General features: G+C 39.0%; 1 protein-coding gene across 4 annotated transcripts in view; it reads left to right on the top strand.

The window, feature by feature from the left end:
• The window catches only part of SNX25 (sorting nexin 25), a 148,558-nt gene that overhangs the window by 100,464 nt on the left and 27,442 nt on the right, over positions 1-20,652 (top strand). For 2 of the 4 annotated variants that reach the window (XR_007514929.1, XM_049866247.1), the window contains exons 8-12: positions 5,914-5,970; positions 9,366-9,497; positions 11,617-11,889; positions 12,377-12,541; positions 19,269-19,400. Coding sequence is in view for 3 of the 4 variants with exons in the window: in XM_049866247.1 (XP_049722204.1) it covers positions 5,914-5,970; positions 9,366-9,497; positions 11,617-11,889; positions 12,377-12,541; positions 19,269-19,400 (759 nt within the window). In the remaining variant the exon portion in view is untranslated. The remainder of the gene's footprint in view (positions 1-5,913; positions 5,971-9,365; positions 9,498-11,616; positions 11,890-12,376; positions 12,542-19,268; positions 19,401-20,652) is intronic. The other 2 variants (XM_049866249.1, XM_049866248.1) reach the window with 2 other exon arrangements.

Genomic DNA, 20,652 nt, shown 5'->3' with positions numbered 1-20,652 from the left:
TTGGGAGGTAACTGATCCCGTAGAGGTGTGAGACATGCACCTAGAAGAGGCACCTGATGGCCTGCTACCTAGTCAGGAGAACCAAGCAAGTGATGTGCTTTTAGATGGACACCTGGAGAAGGGTAAAGGCCACGTCATTCTAGGAGAATTGAATGTGATTTCAGTACAGGTTGTCTGGTAGTGCCTGCTATAATTAACTTAATCCAGTGCTAGCTTCATTCCTGGTTCTTTCCTCCCAGCTGCTGAGGAGAAGAGAAACCCATTTCTGTTGCAACAATTTATTCTCATGGTAAAACCATTCCTGTAGTCATCAGACTGGAAGGCTCAGATAATATAAACCTGTTGTTGTCGAGGAAACCCTGGTGGCACAGTGGTTAAGTGCTACGGCTGCTAACCAGGGTTGGCAGTTCGAATCTGCCAGGCGTTCCTTGGAAACTCTATGGGGCAGTTCTACTCTGTCCTATAGGGTTGCTATGAGTCGGAATCGACTCGACAGCACTGGGTTTGATTTTTTTTTTTTTTTTTGGTTTTTGTTGAGTTGATGCTGACTCAGCGACCCTACAGGGCAGGGTAGAACTGCCCCACAGAGTTTTCAAAGAGTGGCTGGTGGATTCAAACTGCCAACCTTTTGGTTAGCAACCAAGATCTTAATCACTGCGGCACCAGGGCTCCAGATAGTATTATAGAGCTCTGATATTTCTGGTGGTTTGGTGTTCTAAAGGTAAGACGTTGGTTAGTTTGGGGCCATTCTGATATCTTCCTAAGTGGTTAGGGCAGTTTTCCTGCACTCTAATTATATCTGATCCAGAGAAATCACCACTAACTTTATTTTAGAACTTAGATTTCAAAACTAGGTGAATCCTCCAATAAAAGAAAGAGATGGTCACAGCAATTTTTTTTTTTTTTAAAGCAAGACACAATTCAGTGCCTTGTACGAAAAATGAAGTTTAAATGCAAAGGCACAGATAGGTTGAGAGTAAAAGAGAGAAAAAAAGGTACACATGCAAGCACTAAGCATAAGAAACCTAGAGTGGCTAATATTAACATCAGACTAAGTAGACTTTAAAACAGTATCTTCAGGGATAATTTCACTATGATAAAGGGGAAGATTCATCAAGAGGATATAATAATCTTAAATATATGTGCACTCATTAAAAAGAACTTCAAGTACATGAAACAAAAACTGACAGAACTTAAAGGAGAAAAAAATCCACAATTATAGTTGGAGATTTTAACGCCCCTCTCGCAGTAACTGATAAAATAAGTGAACAGGAAATCAGTAAGGATGTAGAAGAGGTGAACAACAGTAACAACCAGCTGGAATTAATTAACGTTTATGGACCACTCCACCCAAAAGAACGGCAGGATACACACCCTTCTCACCTGTTCGTTGAACATACACCAAGAAAGACTGTATGCTAGCCTATAAAATAAACCCAGTGCCTATAAAATAAGTCCCAACAAATTTGAAAGGATTAAAACTACTGGCCACAACAGAGTTACACTGGAAATCAACAATAAAAAGAGATACATTAAATCCCCGAAATATTTGGAGATGAAACAATACATGTCTAAATAATAAAAAAAATGGGTCAAAGAAGAAATCACAGGGAAAATTAGAAAGTATTTTGAATGGGATGAAAATAAAAGTATAATACATCAGAATTTTGTGGGATGTAGTTAAACCACCCTTAGAAGGAAATATATAGTTTTTAATATTTGAAAATAAGAAAAAAATAAGAGAAGTCTAAAATCAGTGATATGAGCTTCCATCTTAAGAAGCTACAAATTAAAACTGGAATAACTGGAAGGAAGGAAATAATATAAGAATAGTAATCAATGAAGTATAAGACAGAAAAGCAATAGAGAAAATTAAAGAAGCCAAAAGTTAGTTCTCTGAAATATCAATAAAATTTATATACTCTGGTTAGAATGACCAAGAAAAAAGAAAACAAAAATTACCAATACTAGAAATAAGAGAGGGGACATTGCTACAAATCCTACAGATATTAAAAGAGTAATAATGGAATATTATGAACAACTTTAAGCCAAAAAACTCGTAAACTTAGACAAAATAGTCAAATTCCTTGAGAGATACAAATTACCATAACTAAACTCAAATAGAAAATATGAATGAACTGTACTTGATGTATTAAAGACAATGAATTCATAAATTTAAAACCTTCCCACCAAGAAGACTCCATGGCAGATCGTCTCACTGGTGAATTCTGTTAAACATTTAAGAAAGAGGTAATACCAGTTTTAACCAAACTCTTTCAAAAAATAGAGGAGGAAGAGGGAATTTTTCAATTCGGCATATGAAGCCAGCATAACTGATACCAACCCAGGGAAAAACATGACGAGAAAAGGAACCCACAGACCAATATCCCTCATAACATTAAGCAGAAAAGTACTTAACAAAATATTAGTAAATTGAATCTGGGAGTGTATAAAAAGGATAAAAATACATTATGATCAATTTGAGTCTATACAGGAATGGAAATTTGGTTCAACATTTAGAAAACAATAATCCACTGTATCAGCAGAGTAAAAAAGAAAATAAGATCATCCCAATAGATGCAGAAAAAGCATTTGACAAAACTAAACACCTTTTCATGGTAAGAATTCAGCAAAGCAGGAATAAAAAGGAACACCCTCAGTCTAATAAAGGGCAAAAGACTGAGCCTCAGACTTAATGGCGAAGTATTGGACGCCTTCCTCCTCAGATCAGGAACAAGGCCAGAGTATTTGCTCTCTTTCTGTCAATACTGTTCACCATTGTACTGGAGGTCCTAGCCAGTGGAATAAGCCAGGGCTGGGGGCCGGGGGGCAGATAGAGAAAGGTGTGCAAATCGGGAATGAGTAAAAGTACGTGTATTTGTGGATGACATGATAGTATACATGGAAAATCCTCAGGAATCTAAAAACAAGTGCTAGAACTAACAAGTAAGTTTAGAAGGCCGCAGAGTACAAGGACGATTATCAAATGTAATTGCAGCTTTTTATTCTAGCACTGAACAATTAGAAAGTGAAATTAAAACTATTTTATTTACATTAGCATCCAGTAACATGAAATACAGTACTTAGTGTTTAAAAAAAAAAAAAAAAACAACATATTCAAGATCTGTATACTGAAAACTATAAAATATTCCTGAAAGGTATTAAAAGTATATTAAGTAAATGAAGGTATATATCATATCCGTGGATTGGAAGACTTTTTTTTTTTCTTCCTGTAATATCAGCTCTTTCCACATTGATCAAAGATTATACACAATCTTAATCAAAATTCTGGTGGAATTTTTTGGTAGAAATTGAAAAACTGCTGCTAAAATTTAGATAGAAATGCAGAGGACCTAGAATAGCCAAGAAGTTTTTCAAAAAGAATAACAAAGCAGAAGGACTTATATTACCTAAGTTCAAGCATTAATATAGAGCTAAAAAAAAAAGAAAAAAAGAATCAAACCTGTTGCTATTGAGTCGTTTCCAACACATGGCGACCCTATAAGACAAGTAGAGCTGCCCCATAGGATTTCCAAAGTGGTAATCTTTATGGAAGCAGACTGCTGCATCTTTCTCCCGTGGAGCGGCTGGTGGGTTCAAACTGCTGACCTTTTGATTAGCTGCCGCGTGCTGAACCATTGGTGAGGATAAATATGTAGATAAGTGAAACGGAATAGAATCCAGAAATCACACATCATCGGTTGAGTTTAGACAAAGGTGGCAAAGCAATTCAGTGGGGGAGTGATTAGTTTTTCCAAATAAATGATGCCGAAACTACTGACTATTCATATGGGGGAAAAAAAATGTACCTTGGCCATTACCTAATGCCATAAACAAAAATTATCTTGAAATGGATAAAAATCTGAATGCAAAATCTGAAACACTAATGCTTCTAGACAAATACATTGAATAAAAAAATTTCAAGACCTCAGGGCAGGTAAAGATTTCTTAGGACACAAAATGAATTAAACATAAAATGAAAAATTGATAGATTGGATTTCATCCAAATTAAAAACTTCTGCTCATCAGAAGATGCCATTAAGAAAATTAAAAGACAAGCCACAGACTGGAGAAAATATTTGCAATAGACATATTTGACAAAGGATATGTATCCAGAATATATAAAGATTTATAACTCATAAGAAGAAGACAACTCAGTTTAAAAATGGGCAAAAGATTTAAACATCCATCTATGCATCCAACCAACCATGCGTCCATCCATCCATGCGGCCGTCCGTCCATGCGTCCGTCCATCCATACGTCCATCCGTCCATGCGTCCGTCCGTCCATGTGTCCAACCAACCATGCGTCCAACCAACCATGCGTCCATCCGTCCATGCATCCATCCACCCACCCACCCACCACATGAAAGTTGTTCAACTTAATTTTTTCATCAGGGAAATGCAAATTAAAACTGCAGTGAAGTGCTGCTGTGTTACCGTTGGGATGATTCCAGTTAAAAAGACCGATAACCCCAAGCGTTGGCGAGTGTGTGGAGCACTAGAATGCTGCTGGGGGTGTAAGAGTGCAACTGCTTTAGAAAACAGCTTTGCCATTTTCTATAAACACGCGTTTATCATCCCCAAAACCCCAGTGCCCAGCAATTCGAGTCCCAGAGAAATTAAAACATACATCCATTCAGAGACATACAGGCGTTCCTAGGAGTTTTATTCATAATAACCCCTGGGACAGTAAATGGGTAAACACGTTGTGGTGTGTTCACCCTGTGGAATTCCACTCTGCAATAGAAAGGAGTGCACTGCTGATTGACACAGCAACGTAGGTGAATATCAGGTACATTAAGCTAAATGAAAGAAGCTAGACACAGAAGAGTACATGCTTTCACTTACGTAACGCTCTAGAGAAGAAAGATCTAATCTTTAGTGACAGAAAACAGGTCAGTGGTTCCCTGGGCTGGGAGATGGGGGGAGCATTGGCTAGAATGATGGCAGCGTTCCCTGGCTTAATTGTGGTGGTGGTTACAGGGTAATATAAAATTGTCATAGCTTATTAAATGTAGACTTAAAATGGATACATTAATTTTACATAATAATACCTCAATAAAGTTTGTTTTTAAAATGTTAAAGATAATTACTAGAGAAACATATATCATTCATACTATCCAGGCAAAAATACTCAGGGTAAAGGCAAAATTCTCCTCAAAACATTATATTCTCACCAAGAGCTCCCCACCCCAGCAAAAGAGAAGGTAATTTAGTTGAATGACCTTCAGCACCTCACCTTTAGAATGTTTCTGTACTTTGAGAAACAGGTTTCAAACTTATGAAAAGGTAATGAATTATCTTGTAAACAATAAACTAGAAATTCTCTTTCTGTGATGGTACTGTCCAATTCATGAGTTTGGTTTAAAAGCAGTTTTTGACCTTGCATTTTCTTTTCCTGCTGGAGAGTCTTTTCTTGGCCTAACGTTTTGATTGGTATTTAGAGGAGTACCGATCAAAAAGGTTTAAGGTAGAGACCGATATTAGGAAGCTGTTGTGATGGTCCAGTCAAGAAGTCCTAATAGCACAGATAGGGTATGGCAGTGCAAATGTGCTAGACTGGATGACTGGCTGGCTGAGTAGGGAGAGTCAAAAGAGGGGAATCAAGGAAGACCTCAGAGGTTGGATTCTGTGCAATTTAAAGGCTGACTGTGTCTGTAACAGAATTACATGAGCATAGTGGTTAGGAGCTCGGCCGCTAACCAAAAGGTCAGCAGTTCAAATCCACCAGCCCCTCCTTGAAAACCCTATGGGGCAGTTCTACTCTATCTTATAGGGTCACTATGAGTCAGAATCAACTCAACAGCAGTGGGTTTTTTTTCTTTTTTGGTCTTTGAGGTAAGTGGGGAGGAGAAGGCGTTAGGAAGTAAGGTTTCCTCTGAATGAGTGGGGTCGCATTTTGGTTTTGCAGGGTGGAAATGGGATCAAGGTGCTCAGGATAACGAGACGGCAAGCCAGGATTAAGGAGGTAAACCAGAATCTTGCAAGAAAAGGGTAATTACCATATTAGGAAGGGCCCGAGGGATGGAGAACTTCAAGCTGGGGAGAAATTTCAAGGGAAAGCTGGTGATGTTTAAATGGTGGGTTTGAATGAAGGGCATCAGTACCACCTGGATTTGAGGTTGGTTGTGGGAGGGATGGGTGGAATGCCAGGGTCAACAAGAGCTAGGGGTGATTCAAGCAAGAAATAGGTATTGAATGGATTAAAGGGGAAAAGAGCTCTTGGGATGGGAGTCAGGAAGCTAGCTGCTTGATCCTGCTTTACAAATATATACAAACATAATACTAAAAGATGGTCATTATCAGATGCCTTTTGCTTATACTTTTCTTGGTTGTTTATTCTCATCTGCAACAGTAACTATAATTGGTAGGAATGTGAAATCATCATTGCACATTTGATTTCTGTCCTGCCATTTCATTCTACCCAAAGGAAAGCTTTTCTGTGACCTTTATTCCTGTCCCCAGCTAGCTGACTTGCAGCTGACTGCGCTGGTTATAAGGGGCATGGGAAGAAGAATATAGTGTCCCTGTGGGACAACTCTGCCATTAGAAAACAGAGAAAGAACTCCAGGACCTGTGCTGCTGACAGTGGGTCCTTAGCATAACTGTTGTGTACACTTCTTGTCTGCAGTGCTGTTTCTAAGATGTAATGTTGTTTTTTGAACAGCTTTATTGAGGTGTAATGACATACAGCACTTTGCACATATTTAAAGTGTGCAATTTGGTAAGTTTTAATGTATGTATACCCCCATGAAACCATGAAACCAGCCAAGACAGTAAACACGTCCAACAGCATAACAGTTTCTTGTTGTTGTTTGGTAACCCTTCCTTCACCTCCGTTGAGAGCCATGAGCCAAGCTTTTCATCCAGATTTGCTATTCTAGAAAGTGACTACCCTGAATTTTGGCACCTGTCAGTACCTTCCCTTTCTCAGCCAAAATCCTGGTTCAGGCCCTTCGTGATTGGTGGTGGTGGTTGTTGTCTGATAACAGCCTGTAAAGTAGGTAGTGTTATCCCCATCTTACAGAAGAAGAAACTGAGGCTTAGAGAGAGTATCCTAGAGAGCACAGGACTAGAAAGTGGCAGAGCCAGGATTCAAGCCTAGATATGTCTAGCCCCAAAGCCTAAACAATTTAGCTGTACCATGTTACCTTCCTATCTTACTTTGTTTTCATCCCAATGTGACAACAGAAAAATCTGTTTTGCCTTATTTCTTTGTAAGGGAACACTTCCAAAAATGGTTCCAAATGGAAAAGATGGAAGGATGAGCTTATGAAAAAGTGGAGAAGAGAAGAGGAAAATACGTGGGGTTTGGAGATCAGTGGCAGCAAATGTCCGACCTCGTCTCTACGATCATTTTCTGTATCGATTTATTTATTTGATCCAAGGTCAATCCAAAAGGAATACGGTTGAGTGTGGTCCAGGGCTCTACACTTGAGTCTGAAACGATTTCCTGCCTCTTTCTGTTGCTGCAGGAGCCCTAAGGACCGCTTTCCTTCTTGACGTTCATGCTGCTTTTAGTTTGCAGGGCTGGTTTTTTTTTTTTTTTTTTTTTTAACCTGAGAACAGATCAGATAGATTCCTAAACAGAGGAAGTATACTTAGTTATACTTCAGATATACTTGCTGTTGCTTATTTGTATATATTTATACTTTATTTGTATATTTACATAGAGTGTTCATAAGACAAAATGAAGGAATATAAAAATTCCTCATATTTTATAAGTTTTAGACTTTGTTTTTGCAAGTTGTTAGATCTTTATCTGCTTTAGAATTCATTTCAAACTAAGTGAATTTATACTGGGAAGATGTCCTTGGAAATTATTGGATGTCTACCCTGTTATCGTCCTCCTCACATTCTCCCTTTGTTAAAAATAAGTAAACTCTGAGTGATCTGACATCTGTAGCCAGAGCTGGTAGGAATTCCTATAAGCTTCTCTGAAGCATGTACAGTTAGGACTCATGCTTTAAAATGCTTCACAGCTAGGGTTTACACAAAGTAAATACGGACTCTGTGAGGCCTCAAAGCGTGTGCACTGACTGAATACTAGTGGTCTGAAGTATTTGTGGAAACTAAATGCTGACATCTGTAGCAAGCGATGCCATCCATCGCCTTTGACTGGTTACCTGAATTCGTTAGAAAAATGCCTGAGCATTCTGCCCACAGAACAGATGAAGTGAAGCTCCACAGATTGCTGGTGACAGAACAGCGGACAGTGCACTGACAGTGAAGGTCTCACTGGTAATATTTCTTGAAAATTTCCCACTGCCACAATATTAATTTTAAGAATCTCAAAATCAACATTTTCATTTAATTGATTTGAACTCCACTTGTTAGCGATGTCTTTTCTTATTACTAATTCAGAACTGAAGATATGGGCCTTAAGTCTCTTCTAAATTAACTTGAGGCAACTTTCCTAATTAATGGAGCCATGAATTATTATTAAGGTCAGCTGTCTTTCATGTTATGGCAGTGCACACTCAAAGGTGTTCTCCTCTGTCTTCAAAAAGCTCAGTTTTCTTTCCCTGTGAGCATGAAAAGAATAAATCATGCAAAATAGTCAATACCTGTAATGGTCACCAGCAAGCGAGTAGTTGAACTAATTTGGTACATCTATATATTTTTTATACAATATAAGGAGCCCTGGTGGCATAGTGGTTAAGAGCTTGGCTGCTAACTGAAATGTCAGCAGTTTGAATCCACCAGCTGCTCCTCAGAAACCCCGTGGGACAGTTCTACTCTGCCGTATAGGGTTGCTATGAGTCGGAATTAACTCGATGGCAGTGGGCTTGGTTTTATACAATGTAATATTATGGACTAGTTAAAAGGATGGCTTATAAAAGATGCGTTTATGAATGTGATATTCTAAACCAAAAATGTGATATAAAATCACTTACAGATTTCCTCAACTATATAAAAATATGATGGAAAGCAAAAATGCCAACCTAGACACTGGTTTCCTTGTCTTTTATACTTGTGTCTTCAGTTTTTCTATTACTGATACCTGTTGCTTTTAGAATAGAATGTACATCCCTTAAGGCAAGGATTTTCATGTTTTATTCCCCACAGCTGTGCCTTATACATAGCAGATGCCAGATACATCTCCGTTGAATGATTAATTGAAAATTGGTATTTTTTTAAAATGTGCGTTTTGAATATTCAGTAAGCTTTATTCTACTAAATTTTAGATGAAGTAGACATTTAAACTTACTAGGTGTGCTATAGTACATTGACTATGGACTTAAAAAAAAAACAGGCATTTTTTTCTCAGTATAGAAATTGAACCACTGGAAGTTAAAGCAAACTGATATTTAATATTTGCATTTGATTTTTTTTTAACTTTTACTTAAATTATTTTAATAGATTCTTCAATTTGAAGATATCATGGCCAATGCATGCTACCGAGAGCACTTTCGAATATACGTGGAAAGGATGGACAGAAGAGCTCTCATTAGTTTTTGGGAGTCTGTGGAGCGTTTAAAGACTGCTAACAAGGTAGTGAGTAGAACCTCAAGGGAGAATTAGTCACTCACTGGTGAAAACATGCATGTTAGACAGTATGTCTCTGTTTCTGTATGAAGATGTAAGATAAATATGAATTTATCTGTAATACAATATTATTTTAAGATAAATGTGTACTGATGTTTAATGTATATACATATATATTAAAAGAATATTTTAAACCATATATGATATTGACATTATGTACTAGCCTGTAATGGTAAATGGAGCCCTGGTGGCAGGGTGGATAAGAGCTTGGCTGCTAACAAGAGGTTGATGGTTCGAATCCACCAGCTGCTCTTTGGAAACCCTATGGGGGCAGTTCTACTCTGTTCTGTGGGGTCATAATGAGTCAGAATTGACGCTACGGCAACAGGTTTGTTTTTTGGTTGCTTTTGTAATGATAAATAAAATTATGATTTTATTTTTATAGAAGATGCTTTTGAATGTATAGTCAAGGGAAAAAAGATTTATAAATATACCAAAAGATTTAATTTTTATTCACATTGCACATATAGTGAACTTGGTCTTAGCACCTCCACCTCAGTCTCGGAACCTCGCCAGCCATCTTTAATACCATAACGGGCATATTTTATACTACTCTTATCCTTTTATTTCCTTAATATAGTTGAGTAAATGAACAGAAAAGCATTGTTGGTTATAAATGCCTCTTAAAATGAAGAACCCAATAATAAGTATTATGTTTTACACTTGGCAAGTTCTTAATATATATTTAGGAATTAAATTAATTGAAATATATGTCTATATATATGTTTATAAATGCACATAACACTATGTGTAGCACAGAGTACATATATAACAAACATTTATTACATCAATATATAACATCTCGAGAGGTTTATTAAAATAACAAGGAGCCCTGGTGGTGCATTGGCTAAGTGTCCCACTGCTGACCTGAAGATTGTTGGTTTGAACCCGCCAGTTGCTCCACAGGAGAAAAGACCTGGTCATCTGCCCCCGTAAAGATTACAGCCAGGAAACACTAGGGGACAGCTCCGCTCTGTCACATAGGGCCGATATGAGTTAGAATTGACTCCATGGCACACAGCAACAACGTTGAAGTAGCACGAAGGGCATTTTGTACATTGAATTAGTTGTTATACTTAATGTAAGTGTTGCGGAGCAGAACGATGGTGTCAGTATGTTATAAATCACAAACTCCTGGTTAAGGCACTATATCCAGTTTCGTGGTATCTTAAATCTTTGGAATGACTTTCATCCTTAACTACGAGCCACAAATTACCTCCTTTTACCCAGTATTGAATGTGCCACCTTTTTGCTCATATTATTTGCTAGGCCTGACTCCATGTATCTTTTGGCTGCTCTCAAGAGAGCATATTGTGAACAGTCTAAAGGGTTTTCCTAAATTACTGAAAACAATTTAAAAAACTTCAGTGAAATAAAAGCATACAGCCTCATCAAGTAGCTATATTTTGACCTAGCGACACTATTTGGATCTAAAAGTTCTGGGGTGTTTGTTAAATTAGTTATATTCATTACCTTGTGTGTCCTTGTTTTTTATGACCGTTGAAGACTTTGCATCACAAGCGTAGAGTTAATGAGATGTCCCTAGAGAGAATACAAAGATTATGTTAATCAGGATAGATGTTTGAATTTTCGAAATAGGCTACTGATGACCTAAATTAATGTTTTAGACTAAACTGTGTAATTTAAGCTTGATTACAATGAAATAAGTAATCATTTTTTAGAATATCTTCTTTTCTTAAATTGCGTGATTATTAGGCTGACTTTCTGTGTGAGATATGGCACTTCTAATTATAATTGAATTCAGCTGATAAATTATATCCCTGTGAAATTGACATATATGAAAAGGAATTCTTCAGAAAGAAAACTGTTCTGATTCTTATTTTTTCCATTCAGTGTTTAAAGAAATCGCAGAGGTTAACTGTTCAGGGTCTGACAGTGCCCCTGGCTCTGAATGTGACACAAAAAGCCCGCGCTGTACCAGGGCCAGAGTACAGCCTGCATGCCTTCCTTTCAGCTCTGAAATGCAGAGAATTCAGAGGAAAGTAATTTCCCTCCGTGGTGCCATTTCTTACTTTTCTCTTTCTTTATCTTCCTATCTTTTCAGAATGAAATTCCACAGTTAGTTGGTGAAATTTATCAGAATTTCTTTGTGGAGAACAAAGAAATACCTGTGGAAAAATCACTTTACAAAGAAATCCAGCAATGTCTTGTAGGAAATAAAGGGATCGAGGTATTCTGCAGAATCCAGGGAGATGTTTATGAGACCCTAAAGGATAGGTATTACCCTTCCTTTATCGTCAGTGACCTGTATGAGAAATTGATGACAAAAGAAGAAGAAAAACATGGCCCACGGTTGATTTCTGACAAGGACGAAGTGGTGAGTCATTGAACTTTCTGTGCCCTTTCCGGTGGATGAGCTGTGAATGTGACTAAGTGGGAGCATCATGAATGTGCCACATTTGACATGCACCGTAGTCTTTTAATATGCAGGACTTTAAGTGGCATAAAAAATAAACTTGAGTTACCTTATTGTCCTGGTGTTATTTTTTTCTTCCCTCTTTGCTCTTCTGGCTACCTTGGTACTACCTGCCAGCATTGAGTCAGAGGCCTCCCTGCCCTCTGCATAGACCTGGAACACACCCTCACTTTGACTCCTGGAAAGCGAGGTGGCAGGTGAACTGCGGGTGGGCCATCTGTGGCTTAGACCAGTCATCTTCTAAGGGTTCTGCTATAGATCCTTTCCTTAATGGAGTCTGGTTCTTTGGGACAGTATTGTAATGACCTTGAATCTCGAGCATAGATAATAATTACAGACTATTCTGTCTTTGTGAGATACAGTGGTTCATGTGACCGTTCCCCCCCAGGGCCAGGGAGGTGAGGCGGGTGAGGAATCTGTAGATGAAGGCACCAGACGGATGAATGAACAAGCCAGCTTCGCTGTAAACAAACTACGAGAACTCAATGATAAACTTGAATATAAAAGGCAAGCTCTAATTTCTATTCAGAATGCACCAAAACCTGACAAGAAGGTAACTCTTTTGTTTTCAAGGTCGTATTGAAAATTTCCGTTTGTTTAATTTGATAAATAGTAGCTTTCAGTTTATGTTGAGAATTTCAGCGTTTCTTTCAAAAGAATTTTAACTGTGAACACATTCTGTTGTTGTTGTTGTTACTATTTTGCTTCTGGTATAGAATTAGAAAAAGGGGCCCTGGTAGTGCAGTGGTTTAGAGCTCGGCTGCTAACTGAAAAGCTGGCCGTTCAAACTCACCAGCTGCTCCATGGGAGAAAGCTGTGGCAGTCTGCTTCCATAAAGAACTGCAGCTTTGGAAACCCTGTGGGGCACTTCTGCACCGCCCTAGAGGGTTGCTATTTGGGGTTCTTTCCCAATCATCAGGAAACCCTGGTGGCATAGTGGTTAAGTACTACGGCTGCTAACCAAAGGGTCAGCAGTTCAAATCCACCAGGAGCTCCTTGGAAACTCTATGGGGCAGTTCTACTCTGTCCTGTAGGGTTGCTATGAGTCAGAATCAACTCGACGGCAATGGGTTAGGTTTGGCGTTCCCAATCATGAACTATGAGTAACTTTGTGTTCTTTGTATCTGACTTGCCTTAAGTACCTTTGAGGAAAGCGAGCAAAGTTTTTTTCTTGTGTCAAAGTCATTTCTGGAATTAAGTTAGATACTAAAGGACAGTCTTTTTTCTTCTTTTTTAAATGCCTCGAGTGCAATTTAAAAAACTTCACAGTTATGCAAGATGTAAATTTTTTTGCTAGAAGCCAGCAGAATTTGAAAGTTCAAAAATATAAACAGCATCTTACTAATCAGTGTTTCTCCAACCCAAGATGTGGTGTGGCTTTTTGCTTTGTGTGTATGTCTCTTTGGAGTTCAGCAAGGAGGTATGGGTGACGGATGTTCTTGGGTTGGCCAAGCTGGTCTCCTCTGGTACATTCTGAATGTGTGAGGATTTCAAGCAGACCAGCAGGAAAACAACTTTAAATAAAACAATTTTGGTGATTTATAGAAATAGAAAAAAAACCAGTCCTCAACTTTCTATGGAATGGCAAGAGGCCCCAAATAGCTAAGACCATATTGAAAGAGAAGAACAAAGTAGGAGGACTCACGTTTCATGACTTTAGAACATACTATACAGCTACAGTAATCAAAACAGCCTGGTATTACTCCTTGGAATATATCCTAGAGAAATAAGGGCCGTCACACAAATAGACATATGCACACCCATGTTCATTGCAGCACTGTTCACAACTGCAAAAAGATGGAAACAATCTAGGTGCTCATCAATGGACAAATGGATAAACAGATTATGGTATATTCACACAATGGAATACTACGCAATGATAAAGAACAGTGATGAAATCCACAAAACATAATATGGATAAACCTGGAAGTATTATGCTGAGTGAAATTAGTCAGTCGTAAAAGGGCAAATATAACATGAGACCACTATTATGAAAACTCAAGAAAAGGTTTCAACACAGAAGAAAACATTCTTTGGTGGTTACGAGGGTGGGGAGGGAGGAAAAGGGGTATTAGGTAATCAGACAGTAGACGAGAATTATCTTAGGTGAAGGGAAGGACAACACACAGTACAGGGGAGGTCAGCACAGTTGGGCTAAGCCAAAAGCTAAGAAGTTTCCTGAATATAACCAAACACTTTGAGAAACAGAATAGCAGGGGTGGGGACCATGGTTTCAGGGGACATGTAGGTCAATTGGCATAACAAAGTTTATTGAAATGTTCTGCATCCCACTTTGGTAAGTGGCTCTGAGGTCTTAAAAGCTAGCAAGTGGCGATCTAAGATGCATCAGTTGGTCCCAACCCACCTGCAGCAAAGGAATGAAGAACACCAAAGACACAAGGAAAATATTAGCCCAAGAGGCAGAAAGGGCCACATAAACCAGAGACTCCATCAGCCTGAGACCAGAAGAATTAGATGGTGCCTGGCTACCACCAGTGACCTCCCCGACAGGGAACACAACAGAGAGTCCCTGACGGAGCAGGAGAAAAGTGGAGTGCAGAAGTCAAACTCTGGTCCAAAGACCAGACTTAATGGTCTGACTGAGACTGGAGGGATCCAATAAGACATGGCCCCCGGACTCTCTGTTAGCCCCAAACTAAAACCAGTCCTGAAGCCAACTCTTCAAAGATTAGCCTGGACTATAAGACATAAAATGATACTCATGAAGAGTGTGCTTCTTAGTTCAAGTAGATACAGGAGACTAAATAGGCAGCTCCTGTCTGGAGGAGAGATGAGAAGGTGGAGAGGGACAGGAGCTGGTTGAATAGATATGGGAAATCCGGGGTGGAAAAGAGGATTGTGCTGTCACATTATAGGGAGAGCACCTGGGGCCACATAACAATGTGTGTATGGATTTTTATATGAGAAAATAACTTGAACTGTAAACTTTCACTTAAAGCACAATTAGAAGAAGAAGAAAAAAACCCTGGTATTGGTATAACAGTATACACTTAGATCAGTGGAATAGAATTGAGAGTCCAGAAATAAACCCACATATCTATGGTCAACTGATTTTTGACATGGGTGCAAAGTCCATTTGATGAGGGGAGAACAATCTCTTCAATAAACGGTGTTGGGAAAATTGGATTTCCACACGCAGAAAAATGAAACAGGATCTGTATCTCACACCATACATAAAAACAAATTCAAAGTGGATTAAGGACCTAAATGTGCAAACTAAAACCATAAAATTCTTAAAAGAAAAAGCAGGGGCAATGCTGTCAGTCTACCTTTAATAATGGATTATCTAATAACAAAAGCACAAACAGCAAAAGACAAAATAAATAACTGGACCTCAAAAAAATTAAAAACTTTTGTTCATCAAAAGACTTTACTAAAAAAGTGAAAAGACATGCTGCCAACTGGGAGAATATCTTTGGAATCCATATCTCCGATAAGAATCTAAATACCAAAATATATATAAAACTTTGATAACAAAAAAACAAATAACCCAATCAAAATATGGGGAAAGGACTTGGATAGACAATGACACTCAAATGGCTACCAAACACAGGGAAAGATGCTCCACGTCGTTAGATGTCCGAGAGATGCAGATCAAAACAGCAGTGAGATACCACGGCTAAGATCGAAACAGCAGTGAGATACCACGGCTAAGATCGAAACAGCAGTGAGATACCACGGCTAAGATCGAAACAGCAGTGAGATACCACGGCTAAGATCGAAACAGCAGTGAGATACCACGGCTAAGATCGAAACAGCAGTGAGATACCACGGCTAAGATCGAAACAGCAGTGAGATACCACGGCTAAGATCGAAACAGCAGTGAGATACCACGGCTAAGATGAAAACAACAGTGAGATACCACGGCTAAGATGAAAACAACAGTGAGATACCACGGCTAAGATCGAAACAACAGTGAGATACCACGGCTAAGATCAAAACAACAGTGAGATACCATGGCTAAGATCAAAACAGCAGTGAGATACCATGGCTAAGATGAAAACAACAGTGAGATACCATGGCTAAGACTGAAAAACAAATACTGGCAACGTTGTGGGGAAGTTGGAACCCTTACCCATTGCTGGTGGGAATGCAAAATGGTGTTGCCTTTATGGAAAACAGTGTGGCAGTTCCTCAAAAAACTGAAAATAGTACTACCACATGATGCAGCAATTCCACTTCTAGGTATATACCTGAAAGACTTGAAAGCAGAGACTCAAAAAGAGACTTGTACCCCAGTGTTCACTGCAATATTCACAGTAACCAGGAGGTAGAAACAACCTAAATGCCCATCAACAAATGAAAGGATAAATAAAATGTGGTACACATATACAATTGACTACTACTCAGCCAGCAGGAGAAATGAAGTCTTGATACATGCTACAATATGGATGGAGTTGGAAGAATGCCAAGTGAAATCAGTCAGTAACAAAAGGACAAATATTGTATGACTTGACTTACATAAAAAGACAAGAAAAGCCAAATAAATGTATAGAGAGCAAAGTTTATAGTGGTTGCCAGAGGTGGGAGGGAGGGTTAACAGTGATGGAAATATTGCATTAATTAAGAGTAGGGTTGCACAGCTGATTACTGTAATTGCTGTCAATAAGTTGTATACCTGTAAAAAGTTGAATTGGCAAAAGTTGTATGATAGATGTATGTATATACCATGACCGAAAAAAAAGGAAAGAGAGACAAAGAACAGCTGCTGAGGCTGTTTATGTACAGCTAAACACCTCCTGGAGTTTGGTTTCTTGGTTTGTAGGTTTAGAGTCGTGGTTTCATGGCACATCCCAGTTAATTGGCCCAATAGCGTGTTTAGTGTTTCTGTTCTACCTCCTAGTTCGTCGCATAGTGCTTGGGGTCTTAAAATCTTGCAAGCAGCCATCCAAGGCACAATAATTGGTCTCTGTTTGCCTGGAACAACAGCGGGAGAGGAATATGAGGATGATATGGAATGTGTGGCTAATTGCCTCCATGGACAGCTGCCTCCTTTGCCATGAGACCAGAAAGAGCCAGATGGTGCCTGGCTACCATTACTGAATATTTTGATCAAAGATTCTACAGAAGAATCCTGATCAAAAGGAAGAAAATGTAGAACAAAATTTCAAATTCTCATGGACTCCAACTTCCTGGAGCCATGAAGGTTGCAGGAACCCTTGAAATTATTGCCCTGAGATAATCTTTAAACCTTAAACCAAAAATAGTTTAGCTTAACTAGTAAAAAATGTCTGCCCTGAGCATTATGCTCTTTTAATAACTATCTATGTGGGATCAGATTGACAACAGCAATTCAAAAGATCACACAGGAACCTTAGGGGGCAGTGAATTCATGTTAATTGGGGATGAAAAACTCAGAAAAGGAGGGTGAGAATGGTCGCACAACTCGAAGAATGTAATTAATGTCACTAAATGGTACATGTAGAAGCTGTTGAATTGGTGTATGTTTTGCTGTGTGTATTCTCGACAACAACAACAAAATAAATAAAAGAAAAAAATTCAATGAATAGTATTGGGTTTTCTGGGAACATGTGCTCAATTCTTTTGAGCCATCTTCAGGACTTCTTTTGTGGACATTCAAGTACTTCTGTAGTAGTAAAATATGCCTGAAACAAGATGTAAGAAAACCAGCTTATTGTGAGCCAATGAACAACTTATAGTCAAAATATCTATTCATTTATAAATAACCCAGTTACTATTTGGTTAAATCAGTGGGTTTTGTTTGAAAAAGAAAAAAACAAAGATGGAAGGCATTGTGATATTTGTTAGTACTTATCTTTCTATAGAATTGGAAAGAACTCTATATATTCCTTTCTGTATAACAGCAAGTTTAACATGGAAGTCACTTTGGTAATCATTAGTGGTGCCCTTTCCTGGGCTGTCATGAGAAGTAGGTTCATTCTCCCCCTTACATGAGTCGTTGCTGGTCAGTCAGTGGAGAACTTGGAAAGCACCACGGCCTCCCGGGTGAGAAGCTTGGCTTTGAGACGCTAAAGAGAACCAGCTGGAGATGATCAATATCTGTGATACAGCATGTACTTAAGAATAGTCATTTCATTTGTTCAGGATTCATCTCATTATAAAGTGTATTTATGGGTGACGGTATGAAAGATGAGTTAGAGACTATTCATTATTTCCTGTTGGGGTCATCGTTAGGTTGAAAGCCGTTCTTCAGTATTCCTTAAAAGAACTTAACAGTAACTATGGAATGAAACATTGCAAACTATGACTGTGTGAAAGAATTCTCAGGAAATATGGAGAGACTGACTGATATTTTGGCTTAAATTGAATCCAAGTCTTTGATTATAGTTACAGCGATCTACATTTCATGTTACGCCACATTGCCAACAGGCAGCTCAAGGGTGCACTCTGCTTCTGGCAGGTGTGAACAGGACTCAGAGGGACTCAGGATGTAAAGGAATTGGTACTGCTCTCCAGGAGAGACCCCCTCCTTTGATAATCTTTCATTCATGTTGGCAAAAATAAAATAGTATATCTAATGTTTGATTAAGTTTCTTTAAAACTTAAGTCCCGATTCATGTTTAAAAGGTTTTGGTAATGTAGCAATTAACATCCATTAAAAAGATCCTATTATAGAGGACTTTTCTGGATTACATATCTAACTGCAAACCAGATCATTTTCCCGTGTGTCCGCAGTGGAGCAGCCTTCTTCCCTCAGTAAAGAAAGCCAGGGATTTGCCTAACCACCCCTCCCATTTCACAAGTCTCTGCACCAGCGGTGTCCTTTGCTACTGGATGTGAAATTAGCATTTTAGTTTGGTTTTCTGAAATCACTTCCCAGGATTTTTGTTTTTTTTCCCTCTCTGCAGAGATGTTGTGAGTCTTGAGCAAACTGTCCAATTTTAGGTTAATATTGGGAGTAAATCATGAACCAGGCAGAGCCTGAGAAACGTAAGTGATGATTAAGTGGTTGGGGGTGTGGTGTTCAGTGAAGGACACAGTGGAATAGGGAGTCTGGCACCTGCCCTCGGGGAGCGGAAGTGCTGACTGGAAAAACGGCCTCATGAGAAGAAGCCTAGGTAGTAGATTGCTGGACAAGGGTGTCGGCAGACTTTCCGAGGAAGCAGGGAGCCTTGTAGGCTGCAGGTTCAGGAGAGTTTGGGGCAGAGCTGCCGTCCTGAAACTGCAGAGGTATATCACCCTATGTTTTTTTTTTTCTTACAGAAGAGATCAAAGCAAATGGTGGGCATGGTATTTTAAGTGGTTTCATAACTCCCAGGATGTTTTCTCTGTGGCAGATTGTTTCCAAGTTGAAGGATGAGATAATCCTGATGGAGAAGGAGCGCACGGAGCTTCAGCTGCACATGGCGAGAACAGATTGGTGGTGCGAGAACCTCGGCATGTGGAAAGCCTCCGTCACCAGTGGCGAGGTGGGACCCACTGCTTTCCCTGAATTTAGTTTGCAAGTTTGAAAGTATAAGTCAAAATTTTGTTCCAGATAGTTAGGGTTGAGGATAGAAAACTCGTATTTATTCTTTTAGACCATATTGTCCCCTCTTCCCACCAGCGTATCGTAAGTCTGCTTCACCCCTGGCTGTACTAGGCTGCCGCTGTAGGTCTGATCTCACACCACTTCGTATAGAAAGTGACACTGTCTTTTGGAATTATAAGCAACTGTGGGATAGGGGCAATTCATGTCCTTGATTTTATTTTTCCACTGAGGCTTGAAATAAAATTGAAAGCACTTTTTGAAATTCACAGATGAAAAATTAAAAATTTAGGTGTTTCTCATTGTTTTGTCTTGCTGTGACTTCAGCTGCTCAAAACCCAATAGCTCTACGATCTTCAGTAGTGAATATATGTTTCCCTTTAAATTAGAAAATCTTTTGCCATTCTTTGAGGGATGTAGGATAACAGTTTTCAGAGTATACTGTATCCCTTTTGTCTGTGAAAATAATTTCACTTTGGAAGAAAGGAGCTTATAGGGATCTACTCCTTTCCCACTGCCCTACTATCAGTCATGTGGATACTGGAGATAAAAGTCATGTCTACCATCTAATACAAAAAACAAGATCCTGAGCAAGACAGTGGTAGTGTTCTGCCTTATTATTGTTTCAAATGGCTAAGCAAATACACAACACCTGAGATTTGCAGGAGCCCATCTTATCCAAATTACCTTTGTACATCCCTGCCTTTCCCTTCAACTAATGCCTTGACACACGTATTGTGCTTAAAATTCACAACCTTAAATTAACCTCTAGATTAAACAGCAAAACGAAGCAAGTTCTCCAGAGCTACCCTAAAAGCACAAACACTATCTGGGAGCTTAACCAAGTACTCTTAGCACGTCATTGACACTTGCTGGCACTTTCATTAAGCTAAGCTGCAGGACAATACACCTTTTCGCTGGGAGGTTGGGGCAGTGGACCAGGGAAGGTTGCCCTTGCCCTGATGTACCACAGAGAAACCCGTGATAGTGGCAGATGGAGTTATCTTTCAGGTGGAAGTCTAGGGAGGAGGGAGGTTCAAGGCTTTGTAATGTCAGAATATAGAAGAGGCCTGTGGGAGGGAAGTAACACAGACTTTTGACACCTCCTCAGTTTAGGCTGGATCTACCTCTGACATTTCACAGTTTTTTAAGATCATATTCCAAAGGCAAATGTTAAGAAAGAAAGGAAAGCC

This window comes from Elephas maximus, chromosome 22, assembly GCF_024166365.1.
Source record: "Elephas maximus indicus isolate mEleMax1 chromosome 22, mEleMax1 primary haplotype, whole genome shotgun sequence".
Taxonomy (NCBI): Eukaryota; Metazoa; Chordata; class Mammalia; order Proboscidea; family Elephantidae; genus Elephas; species Elephas maximus.
Note: the sequence above shows the minus strand (reverse complement) of the source record. Positions and strands in the feature narration are given on the sequence as shown.